Source organism: Schistocerca cancellata, chromosome 3 (genome assembly GCF_023864275.1).
Source record: "Schistocerca cancellata isolate TAMUIC-IGC-003103 chromosome 3, iqSchCanc2.1, whole genome shotgun sequence".
In the NCBI taxonomy this organism is placed as follows: Eukaryota; Metazoa; Arthropoda; class Insecta; order Orthoptera; family Acrididae; genus Schistocerca; species Schistocerca cancellata.
The window spans coordinates 88,685,290-88,698,904 of record NC_064628.1 but is presented as its reverse complement, the minus strand read 5'-3'; the positions used below and the strand labels follow the sequence as shown (position 1 = coordinate 88,698,904).

The window sequence follows — 13,615 nt, the reverse complement described above, 5'->3', positions numbered from 1 at the left end:
CAATACAGGTGCATGTAGCACAGTACTGTAGTAATTTTAAAAAATACGTCGTTTACGTAAAGACAGTCCTTGATTAAAAACTGTATCATCATTATTTTTCGGTTATTGTTTTTGAAGGTGGGTACAATGCTACTTAGGTTGGTTAGTTGATTTGGGGGTGGGGACCAAACAGAGAGGTCATCGGTTCCATCGGATTAGGGAAGGTGGGGAAAGAAGTCAGCCGTGCCGTTTCAAAAGAACCATTCCGGCATTTGCCTGGAGCGGTTTAGGGAAATCACGGAAAAGTGCCACCTCGCTCGGCGCTGCGTACTGAAAAGAAGAAGAGTCAGATTCAGTTTAGTGTTAGGTTTTTAATAATGACATGTTTACGTGAATGATCAAAGAAAAAAGGCTTGTGGTTTATTATATTTTCACTGTTCATACAATAAAATTGCCATATCAGGCATGAGGTTTTAATTTCTTCCTTCTTTATTACGAGCTGTATTCGTAACACATTTTGCAAACAGTGTTCACGTATACCACTGAATGTACCTTTTAAATTATGTACAACACGTAGTTCAGAAGATATGACGTCATAAACAGCGAGCTGTGTGGATACGAAACTGCAGTGCGCAATCCGCTAGATATGTAGGTCAAATGTGTACACAAATATGTGTAGAATGTGTTAAATATTTGTGGGTAGAAATTCCTCTTAAACCCGTGGACAGATTTCAACAAAACAAGCCGATATTACTTGCTATCTGGAAAGAAACACTGGGGGAGTAATAACCAGCACCTCCTATTGGGGTAGGGGTGATAATGTGGAGAGAGAAGGGACTGGAAGGAAAGAGAGAGGGGAGAGAAGAAGATGGACAGAGGGGAAAAGAGGGTATGGTCAGAGTGAGGAGGAGTAGATGGACAGCGAGAGGAAAGAGGAGGAGATGGACAGAGAGAGGAGCAGGAGGAAATGGAAAGTGCAGAGGAAGATGTGGACAGATAGACGGGAGAGAAGGAGATGACAGAGAAAGGAAAGAGGAGGAACATGGACAGAGAGTGAGGAGGAGAAGATGGATAGAGAAAGAGGGGAGAAGACAGATAGAGGGTACAGGAAGATATAGACAAAGGGGAAAAGACCATATCGATAGAGGAGGGAGGAGCAAATGGACAGAGAAAAGAAAGAGGAGGAGATGGTCAGAGAGAAGGGAGAGAAGGAAATGGATGGAAAAAGAAAAGAGGAAGAGATGGACAGAGACATGAGCAGGAGGAGCTGGACACTGAGAGGAGTAGGAGGAGAGGAACAGGACGAGGGGGAGAAGATGATGGACAGAGATTGTGGGAGGAGGAGGTAAATTAAGATAGAGGGGATCAGGAGAAGGACTTAGACGGGGTGAGGAGGAGGTAGAGGGAGAGAAGATTAACTTAGAAGGGGGAGTAGGAGATGGACAAAAGGGGAACGAGCAGATGGACAGAAGGTAGAAGAGAAGCAGATAGAGAGGAGGGGGAGAGAAACAGATTAAGAGAGGGAGGAGGAGATGGACAGTGGAAGGGAAGGGAGGAAATGGACTTACAGGAGACAGGAATAAATACATTTCCAGGCAATGCTAGTCACTCATCTAGTGTCCCTATAAAAGTATGTATGGAAAGCAATACCTGTTCAGATATGAGTCAGTTTGTCTTTTCATTCCCATTGGCTTATTACATGGCAATAGACACTATAGGCCTTGCAGCATTTCATTACCATGCATTCTGACACATCCTTCAGCCTTTCTTGGCAGTGAATCATGCTCTCTTTCGGAAACAACAGGTTCTGTTCGAATTTCGTCACATGCATTGGTCACCTTCCCCCCATGAACCACGGACCCTGCCGTTGGTGGGGAGGCTTGTGTGCCTCAGTGATACAGATAGCCGTACCGTAGGCACATCCACAATGGAGGGGTATCTGTTGAGAAGCCAGACAAACGTGTAGTTCCTGAAGAGGGGCAGCAGCCTTTTCAGTAGTTGCAGGGGCAACAGTCTGGATGACTGACTGATCTGGTCTTGTAACACTAACCAAAAAAGCCTTGCTGTGCTGGTACTGCGAACGGCTGAAAGCAAGGGGAAACTACAACCGTAATTTTTCCCGAGGGCATGCAGCTTTACTGTATCGTTAAATGATTATGGCGTCCTCTTGGGTAAAATATTCCGGAGGTAAAATAGTCCCCCATTCGGATCTCCGGATGGGGACTACTCAGGAGGATGTTGTTATCAGGAGAAAGAAAACTGACGTACTACGGATTGGAGCGTGGAATGTCAGATCCCTTAATCGGGCCGGTAGGTTAGAAAATATAAAAAGGGAAATGGATAGGTTAAAGTTAGATATAGTGGGAATTAGTGAAGTTCGGTGGCAGGAGAAACAAGACTTCTGGTCAGGTGAATACAGGGCTATAAATACAAAATCAAATAGGGGTAATGCAGGAGTAGGTTTAGTAATGAATAGGAAAATAGGAATGCGGGTAAGCTACTACAAACAGCATTGTGAACGCGTAGAAATGTTGGAACAATACTGAGGGAATACTGACCCTACGACTTATCGTAGAAAATAGATTAAGGAAAGGCAAAGCTACGTTTCTAGCATTTGTAGACAAAGAGAAAGCTTTTGACAATGTTGACTGGAATACTCTCTTTCAAATTCTGAAGGTGGCAGGGGTCAAATACAGGGAGCAAAAGGCTATTTACAACTTGTACAGAAACCAGATGGCGGTTATGATTCGAGGGGCATGAAAGTGAAGCAGTGGTTGGGAAAGGAGTGAGACAGGGTTATAGCCTCTCCCCGTTGTTATTCAATATGTATATTGAGCAAGCAGTAATGGAAACAAAAGAAAATTTCGGAGTAGGAATTAAAATCGACGGAGAAGAAATAAAAACTTTGAGGTTCGCCGGGGACGTTGTAATTTTGTCAGAGACAGCAAAGGACTTGGAAGAGTAGCTGAACGGAATGGACAGTGTCTTGAAAGGAGGATATAAGATGAACATCAACAAAAGCAAAACGAGGATAGTGGAATGTAGTCGAATTAAGTCGGGTGATGCTGAGGGAATTAGATTAGGAAACGAAACACTTAAAGTAGTAAATAAGTTTTGCTATTTGGGGAGCAAAATAACTGATGGTGGTCGAAGTAGAGAAGATACAAAATGTAGACTGGCAATGGCAAGGAAAGCGCAGTGTCAGGAAGTAGTTTCTGAAAGTATTTGTATGGAGTGTAGCCATGTATGGAAGTGAAACGTGGACGATAAATAGTTAAGACAAGAAGAGAATAGAAGCTTTCGAAATGTGGTGCTACAGAAAAATGCGGAAGATTAGATGGGTAGATCACATAACTAATGAGGAGGTACTGAATAGAATCGGGGAGAAGAGGAGTCTCCAATTTAGTATTGGAGAGCAGCGTGGAGGGCAAAAATGGTAGAGGGAGACCAAGAGATGACTACAATAAACAGATTCAGAAGGATGTAGGTTGCAGTAGGTACTGGGAGATGAAGAAGCTTTGCACAGAATAGAGAGTAGCATGGAGAGCTGCATCAAACGAGTCTCTGGACTGAAGACGACACACACGCTTTGGTCACACGCTCCTATAACGTCTGCATATTGTCGATTGGTTGGGCATACGCCAATGCCTTTATATGTCCCCACAGCCAGAAATCCCACGGGTTCAATTCCGGTGAATGGTGAGGGTATTGTACAGGACCTAATCGACCTACCCTGTAGTGCGAGAACCGAAGCTGTCTTTCTATAACGGTATCATTCTCCATTGGAAGTGGTAATTTATTGAACAGAAATCGGTGATACTCGACATCTGTTAACCTGTTTGGTAAAGTGTAAGGCCCCGTAAGTCTGTCACTGACATTCCTGCACATACAGTGATACTGAAGCGACCGTGATGGCGTACCGCCATGATTGCTCGAGAATTTGCATCTGCCTACGCAGACGTATTATGGTAATTCACTAGGTCATGTTTTTTGGGTAATGCCTCATCTATAAATAAAATGGAGGCTGGGAACTGCACGTCTTCAACGGTCCATGTCTCATCAGGTATTGGTTTTCGTACCAGTAATTGTACGAACTTTCCTTCAGTGTCTGATCAGTACTAACTTCTGTAGGAATATATGACACGTCTTTTAAGGACCGTTTGTCTAAAAGTTGAACCGGGATTCCACCAAAAACTTTCGAAGCAGGTAGTATGGACAAAAAAAAATCCAGTAAACATGGGTTCTATAATATGTACATTAAGGGCTATGAAAGCTTTTTCGTCTTCGCCACTGGGAAACACATCTCTTCTACTAAACAAGTGGTTATAGTTCTTAAGAGAAGCATTTTAGAGCCCATATTGACTGGACATTTTTTCCTTGTTTTGGTCCACACCCTTGTTTGCACCGGTATTTTGACTGATTTGACGCGGACCGACACAAATCGCTATCCTGCGCTAGCCTTTTCATGCAGTTTTTACCCCCTAAGCTCCCTCTAGTACCATGCAGGATGTTCGCTGAGATTTTAACACATGTCCTATCATCCCGTTTTGGTTCTCATGTGTTCTCTTCTTCGCGAATTCTGGGGAGAACCTCTTCATTTTTTATCTTATCAGGCCACCTGATTTTCAAAATTATTCTGTAACATCACAACCGAAACCATTACAGTTTAATTATCCTCTAATTTCCCACTGTTCATGATTTACTACCATTCAGTGCTGCGCTCGAAACGTTCATGCTCAGAAATTTCTTCCTAAGATTAAGACCTATGTTTGATACCAGTAAATTTCTTTTGGTCAGGAATTCTATCCTTGGTGGTGCTAGACTGTTTTTATGGCCTTCTTGTTTCGTCCGTTATGGGATATTTTGCTTCCAATTACGTACAATTCCTCAACTTCGCATACTCTGTGATCGTGTTTTGATATTAAGCTTCTTGCTATTCTCATTTCTGCTGCTTCTTATTGTTTATGTCTTTTTCTGGTTGGTCCGCACTACATCCTCCCAAAGTAAGGAAAGCAAAGAGCTTGCAACAGAAGAGACGTGTTACACACTTTTGAAGCTTAAAAAATGCTCAAAGCTCTTAGCGTAAGCATGTTAGATCCCATGTTTACTACGAGGCGTGTTTTTTAAGTAAGTACCGTTCTGAAATTAAAAAAAAAGACGTGCTAAGATATCTCAATAATTTTATTTTTACATGAAAGCCTGTACCTTAATCTACACACTGACGCCATTAGAGTCTGATTCTTCCTTGTTTACGTTGTGTACTGAGTGTTTAAGATGCCTCCGATAATCGTGAGTCGCGCCGACGGTGAAGTATGGGCTGTTATAAGATATCTTGGTGCTAAAGGCATAAAAGCGATCGATATTAATCGTGAGATCTGTGCAATTTACGGAGAAAACATTATGAGTGGTGGAATGGTAAGAAACTGGGTGAGAGCATTTAAAGATGGCCGCACGAATGTGCATGATGAACAACAGAGTGGGCGTTCTTCGGTCGTTAATGAAAGTTCGGTGCAGAAAGTGGACAATAATGTCAGAGGAAACAGACGCTTTACGATTTCCTCCTAGCGGGATCACTTTCCTAATGTTTCTCGTAGTGTTTTGTATGGCATTGTGACCGAGCACTTGAATTACCGAAAATTGTGCGCACGTTGGGTACCGAAAACGTTGACGGATGTGCACAAAACCAAACGTTTAAACAGTGCATTGACTTTCCTTGAGCGTTACCACAACGACGGTGATGATTTCTTAAGCCAAATTGTTACGGGCGATGAAGCATGGGTGGCCTACGTCACACCAGAATCAAAGCAACAGTCCATGGAAGTTGAGCAAGGGCATCGTTCTGCTGCAAGACAATGACCGTCCGCATGTGGCGAATCAGACCAAAGACCTCATCACATCTTTTCGATGGGAAACTCTAGATCATCCACCGTACAGCCCCGATCTTGCGCCCAGTGACTACGATCTGTTCCTGCACTTGAAGAAACACCTGGGCAGTCAGCGTCTTCAAGACGATGACGAAGTCAAAACAGTGGTGATGCAGTGATTAACAAGTCAGGCGGCAGACTTCTATGAGGAGGGTATGCAAAAACTGGTACAACCTTATGACACGTGCCTCAATATTGACGGAAATTATGTAGAAAAGTAGATTAAGGTACAGGCTTTGATGTAAAAATAAAATTGTTGAGATATCTTAGCACATCTTTTTTTAATTTCAAAACGGTACTTACTAAAAAAACACGCCTCGTAGATATTTTTTCGTGTTTTGGTGCATACTATCATATATGAAAGTTTGTCGGTTGAGTTCTGGCTCGCCCTATATATGCAGCTCGGATCCTTTTATTTTAAGTTTTCTGTAGATAAAAATCTGTATTGACACAATGTATGTAGAGTTTGGTGTCTTTGTTTCAGGTTACGGCTGCCTACCATTCACGGTATCTGGCGAAGTCTTCCCACCCAACGTGAAGATCGTGGCGATGCCGATGGCCGCATGCGTGTCTTGGTTCATGTCCTTCATAGTCACCAGGTTCTACGAAGACATCGCGCTCGCAGTGGGAAACGGCGGCCCCTTCTTCGTGTTCGCGGGATGCGCATTCCTCGTAACGATTTACGTCTACTTTGTGGTGCCGGAGACGAAGGGGAAGACTCTTGAGGAAATACAAGAGATGCTCGGCGAGGAGAAGGGCGCGCCCGTCGGATCTGTGCTGCCAGCGATCGGTAGTTAGAGAACTCTGCTGTGGAATATTCTGTGCCGGGAGCTGTTTCGTTATGTGGCAGTGTTAGTAGACAGTGGCTTCTTCTTGTGTTAGTATGTCCAGAGTTGCCAATACTTCGATGGAGCACCTCAAGAAGAAGAAGAAGCATGCAACGCTGTTACTAGGGTATTATTTCATAAGTAAGAACACAGAAAATGCACCGTCTGTTCCATTATTAGACGTGATCTAGACGTGTAGTGTCTCAGAGGGAGATAGTTCAAAGCGTGAACAGTTGAAGTCGACATTTACGACAGAACGTGACGCTACGTAGCTGTCTAATTACATTCGCTTGGAACCAAGATGACTTCAATTGACTTTGAGGAAGATCCCCTCATCAGCGCCACGACCAGTTCCTTTCTCCCACACTCAGAACTCCTTCTCCAAAGGTGTCATCGGGATGCTAAGCTATAGCCATTCAACTCTGCAAAGATATTTTATGGCACTGGAATGTCTTCCATGTATCGCTAGCAGTTAACTTCCAGTGTCAAAATGACACATTATGTACTCCAGTATGGATAATTTAGAACAACTGTTTTGCCTTGTGCTACCAATGCAAGAGATACTTGTACTGGCCGAACCTTGCATGTAAAGAAGAAGAAACGTAGATAGCAATGACGAAAGACTACTACATTTTATACATCACCGAGGGTACTCTACAACATCCTTTTTACATTTCTCATCAACGGTCCTGCACCAGCAGCGCAAAAGCTTTCAGTATCGCCCGTTATTTTGATGCAAAAAAAAGGGAAATTTAAATGGAAACGTTGACGTCTGGAATTCTGCGCTCTGGTTTCCGCCAAATTACAACTTCCTTATTATTTCCTTTTTAAGATCACTGTTCACCCCTGATTCTCTTCATTTAGCTCCTATGACTATCTTCTGATAATAGAGATCTACGTCATATGTACAATTAAAAAAACAGGTTATTAGATTAAACAAAATATTTTCTTTTCACGTTGATATATTTTGATAATTCGGTCAAACTTTTTCCCAGGTACTAAAAGAGTTGGTGCAAATATACGATTGTATGACATCATAAACAGCACATTTCATGCCGGATATTATGGGAAGAAACGGACCTTTTTCAATGAATAAAAATAAAATTTCGAGAAAATATACGCTCAATTCGCAGTGGACAACCACATACAGCAATTTTATTACAGCGTGTGTAGTAGACGGTTCCTTTTGTATTGTACTGTACAGCCTGTTTTCTTTGAGTACTGTTGTTCAAAATGCTATAGATCTAAAGCAATACGTTTTGCACTTCGTGAAGACAAATTGTGCCCCTAGTCGATGTGAGTGTCTACATTATTATTTAACGTATGCAAAATCATCACGTAATGCAAGCTCGTTTCTTCCTGCCACAGTCAGTTTCCGATGCGTCAAACGGATAGAAATTTGTAAGTACGTTAAAAGGTAAACAATGATTAATTGTGTTCTTTTGTAATTCTATTTTATAAATCACCAGTATTAACACATTCTATAAGATCTAAATATGTACAATGCGCCCCAGTGTACTACAATTACTTTGTAAATGTAACTGTGTAAATACATGAGATTATACGTTTGTATATATCACTCTAATTGAATAGCTGAAAATTACAGATGGCCATACGGCTTATCTATAGTGTGTTGCAGACATTATTTCCACTTGAAAAACCCATCACGTATAGCAGTAAATAAAAGCTGTCATATGAAGGGTGAATTTTCTACTAGGTGGTTCTGGTGAAATATGAAGCACCCATCAAATATGACAGAAATGCAAAAAAAGAATGAGTTACTTTGATAGTTTGATTAATTGCGATATCAGTATTCTGTTGATGAAGCGATACGAGTTAGTGTCGAAAACTGCTTTGTTAGTGACAGTGACAGTTCGCTCCTTGACTAGGTAGCAATGTTAATACTATAGGTGGTGTGTTTCACATGTGAACCTCACCCTTGAGACAACGCCAACTTTGTGATTTTTGTGAATGAGACTGTCCAAAAATATGCCTTTTGATGTGTAATATCGTAATTGAAAAGGATTTTCTTTGCAGATAAACATTTAGCTCTGTAAATTTTTGCTAAAGTACAAAATATATTGAAATTTCCAACAAAAGGGCATAAATTAATATAAATTCCACCAAAATTTGCTCTAAAACGGGTTTAATGAACTCAAACAAACACTGAAAACACATTGAAAAAAATGTAAAAAGCTTCAATCAACAATATTCATCAAATCTTGCATCGATTCATTCCTAGACATCATTCTTCTTCTTGCTTCCTATCCTCTAATGTATCCTTCTCGTTTCTTATGAGCGTGCACTTTGTCAGAAAACCTTGTCACTTCTTTCAAAAACCTCTCTATCGACTCTCCATGGCATGGCGACTTCGGAATTTGCATTGGCCCTTGAACAAATTTTCTTATTTCTGCCAGTTTGAGTGTACAAGTAAGCGGATCTTCATAAAAATGTTGTCAGAGCAGTTTATCAGCTCCAAAAGTGAAATTGCGCTTGGATTTACTGCAGGTATTTTCCAAGGCCGAGCAGATAGGTCTCCTGGTATATTATCGTTTTCATTCTTCATTTCAGTTATGTTGTGGACCACTACGTTCCTTTCTTCTTACTCTTCCGAGCACAAAAGTGTCTGAAGTTCCATTTCACTAAATTCGAGCCACGATTAATCTAGGATTGTTGGCAAAAAAATATCTTTGGGGATTTTAGCAGCTTCTCACCCAGCAGGGATAGTAACCGCCAGCAATGTATTTTGCAAGCAGTTGTAATGACTTCAAGTTGTTGCCTTTAAGGTCATGATTTGAAACCTATATGCGAGAAATCTTATTGGCAGTTGTTTGCTACTAAGAGTGGATTACAGGACAAATTTCTAATAATGTCAGATCAGTTGTAAGTGCACTTGCCCTTACAGTCTGAGTTATCCTGTAACCATAAGCCTAATCTGTAGAGAGATCTTTGACAACAGTGTCACCCAATGGAACCAAAGAAACTGGAAAGGTTGCTTTGACATATGAGGGTTTGATCTCAAGTTCTGTTGCACTATCAAGCATGTTGCCAATCTTACTACTCCACTTGTTGTTAAACAAAGCTCTCCCAGACAACTGTTCGGTCACGCAGCTCAAACGCAGCTCATTGGTTTGAAAAGCACAAATAAACCATATGAGTTTACGATTCAGCTTTGTATCAATCCAATGAATGACTCCTCCTTCCCAACAAGTGCTGAAATTCGTTGAGTCACCACCAATAGCCAGCAAACGTATATCAACGGTGGTTTTCTTTTAAAAATCCAAAAGATGATTAGCAATAATTTCAGCAGGTTTACTTTTCGTCAATTCTTTCTCTGGAGTTAAATGTCAAACACAACTTCAATACGGTTGACTGCAAATAATGTAATACTCTTCTTTCACAACTGATGACTTGTCTGTTTGTAACAGAACTTTAATGGAATCTTGCCATACGTGAAAGAAGATACATTCAATCTTGCCTATCCTGCATCGAACATGACATTATTCATCAAGTGATCTCATGACTGTTTCTTCGGCCCTTTTCACTTTATTCTGATCAACGACAAGTCTTCTGTCTCCTTCAGTTATTAGTCCAGCATACAAATGTGTAGCTGTTGTAATGGCAGCTGTAGCACGTAGACCGAAACCATAGCTAATACTTTGCGCTGCAACACTGCGCATTTAGAATGTCTTATACTAACTTGTACTTGAAGTAGAAGGTACGTCAAAAGATCTTCAGATTTTTCATCTTTAACAGCAATTGTCTCTTCATCTTCTTCGTAGAAAAGAATTTCATTTGATTCTAATGTTAATTCTCCCTTTCTTCTCCGTCTGTGTTCAGAAATTCTTCTTAACTCATCTGCCTACCTTCTCTGCTTTTTAAACTGCTCAGACAGATCTGGTAATTCTAATGTTAATTCTCCCTTCCTTCTCCGTCTGTATTCAGATAGTCTTCGCCTGGACATGGGCTCGCAAATTCTGAACGTAGTTTAATCTCACACTTTCTAATGAGGATTTGAAAGCCTCATTCATTTACAGTTTTTCTAGAATGATAGTTATTTGCTTTCTCCCAAATTTCTTTTATATTCTACCGATCTGTGACTCTCAAATTGAAAAGTAGCACCACGAAACAGCAGCTTGCTAGAGTACACTGTTTAAGCACTTTTGGATTAATATCCTTTGCAAGACGGATTGCTGGGTAATCTCTGGGATTGTTTTCACTCTGTTCCCTTAACGGAAGCCCAAGTCTTAGAACATCACGCAGAGTTTGGCGTTCAGAAAGCAGCGTTTCTCAACAAGTTCCAAGAAGTACTCGTGTGAGTGGTAATTGCCAGTCTTGTCTTGCTTTTACTGGTCACGTTTCCGTAGTTTCAGATTTTTCAAGCGGAAGAAAAAAAAAACAAGGACAAGAAAATGTCTCTACTTGTATGATATTAATAAAAAAGACGCTCTGCTGCGAATGATTACTGCTGGTTAGAAACTTTTACGAGTGGCATAAACAAGTTTACAAATTTTATAGCATATTCATATCCTTGGAGCAGAAGTACAGGCGGAAATAATGATAAGAACGCTATCATTAACTGCCCAGCAGAACATTTAGTCCTGTCACGGGAAAAGCCAAATATAACATTATACTGCGTTGCGTGTTATATTAACACACAGTGTACCACCAATTATGGTATTACGACGCAGTTAATATTACCCTCTGGGGGGATTTTTGTAAATTGACTGTGAATTACCTAATGGGTTTGGCTTATCGAACATGAATTTAGTGCTACAGAAGAAACCAGGAAGCTAAAGATTGAAATTAGGAAAATGTTTTAAGTAACCAAGTTTGCTTAAATGAAATAAAAAACGGTCGCCAGCCTAATTAGGCAAAGTAATTTGAAACATTACTTTCATTTAATCTGTATAGAGTTATGGTAAAGGAAAGCTATTATTACTTCTTCCCAAAAGAAGTGCAAATGAACTCTTCCATAATCAGACAATTGGTACAGTGATGCTAGCAATTATAAATAGCATATGGAAGTTCTCACGGAAACCGTTAACGGCTTATTTCTTCTCCATAGTAATGACTTTGTTATATATGAATTATGTGATCATCAAAAGTTATGGAAGTCAGTACTAAACCAGAAATGGATATGAAATTAGTCCTATTTCAATAGTTACTTCCCAAATAGTATAAATATAATTAAAAGTCCCTTACAATAGGATTTTTACACTCATTAAGAAGTAATATAGTTTCTATTTTTAATGGATAAGAGCAATTGCAGTAACTTTATCTGCAATAAGCAAAATTGTTGGTGGGGGCTCTCAAGCTGACTTTCCAATTTTCATCATGCAAAGTACACAAAATTCAAAATTTACTTCAGCTGCAATTAATATATTCATTATTCAAGTAAGTTTATTCTTTTTAAGCAACTCGAAATTGGGAACCCTTAAACTGTCCATTACTATACAGCAAACTAACACACTTTTCTGAGACAATTTACAAGATGCTAATTTTGGTATTATTCTTTCACTAATTTCATTCATCTTGCATGGCTTTTAAAACAGTTAATGCTGGCAATTTTCTCTGTATAATTTTAAGTATGACTTCAAGTGCATGTACACTCGAACTAACTTCAAAACAACATGCTGTCTTATTACCATTAACATAAGCAGTAATTTTCACTAACAGAATTTAATGCAGTTAATATTTTAAAGTACAAACACTTTGAAATAAAACAAATCATTCACAATGGAGGTTTTCATGAATGCTACACTAACTTCCTCCCTTAACTTCAATTGAAACCACAGTATCTCTAGATATCTTTTTGCATTCGGAATTATGCAAATAAACAATCATTTATTTTCAACTTCTTTTTAACGCACAGGATACCCGGATGTCAATATTCGTGTGGAGTGGATCCTAAGAGGTATCATGAGAGGAACCAAATCAAGGATCGGACACAAGTTTCACGTAATTTGCCTGATTATTGCAGATTAAATAACACTTAAATGTGCTGGTTCATACTTTGACAAAATTCTGACCTCTGATAACTGCCAAAGTGATTGCGCAGTATCGTTGGCGAGCACATAAAGACTACTGGTCTTTCCTTTGGAGGTAATTGGCTCTATTATCTTCTTCTTGGCGACGACATTTCCAACATTAGAGCTTATTCCCTTAATAGAGCACATTTTATATCCGTACACACATCCGAGGCCTTTCCATATTAATCCAGGTACTGGAAGCCTCACACGGCACCTGCGCAGTTCACTCTATTGCTGCTCGCACCAAAACTGTCCAGTAGCCGTACCGTAGGTGCAACCACAATGGAGAGGTATCTGTTGAGAGGCCAGACAAACGTGTGGTTTCTGAAGACGGGCAGCAGCCTTTTCAGTAGTTGCAGGGGCAACAGACTGGATGATTGTCTGATCTGGTCTTGTAACACTAACCAAAACGGCCTTGCTGTGGTGGTACTGCGAACAGCTGAAAGCAAGGGGAAACTACAGCCGTAACTTTTTCCGAGGGCATGCAGCTTTACTATATGGTTAAATGATGATGGCGTCCTCCTGGGTAAAATATTTCGGAGATGAAATACTCCCCCATTCGGACCTCTGGTTGGGGACTACTCAAGAGAACGTCGTTATCAGGAGAAAGAAAACTGGTATTCTACGGATCGGAGTGTGGAATGTCAAATCCCTTCATCGGGCGGCAGGTTAGAAATTTAAAAAGGGAAATGGATAGGTTAAAGTAAGATATAGTAGGAATTAGTGCAGTTCGGTGGCAGGTGGAACAAGACTTTTGGTCAGGTGAATGCAAAGTTACAAATACAAAATAAAATAGGCGTAATGCAGGAGTGGGTTTAATGGTGAATAAAAAAATAGAAGTGCGGGTAAGCTA

General features: G+C 40.3%; 1 protein-coding gene across 1 annotated transcript in view; it reads left to right on the top strand.

The window, feature by feature from the left end:
* The window catches only part of LOC126177075 (facilitated trehalose transporter Tret1-like), a 122,943-nt gene extending 114,490 nt beyond the window's left edge, over positions 1 to 8,453 (top strand). Inside the window, exon 6 of the mRNA XM_049924313.1 lies at positions 6,388 to 8,453. Coding sequence (XP_049780270.1) covers positions 6,388 to 6,701 — 314 coding nt within the window. The 3' untranslated portion in view covers positions 6,702 to 8,453. The remainder of the gene's footprint in view (positions 1 to 6,387) is intronic.
* Positions 8,454 to 13,615: the final 5,162 nt, after the last annotated feature.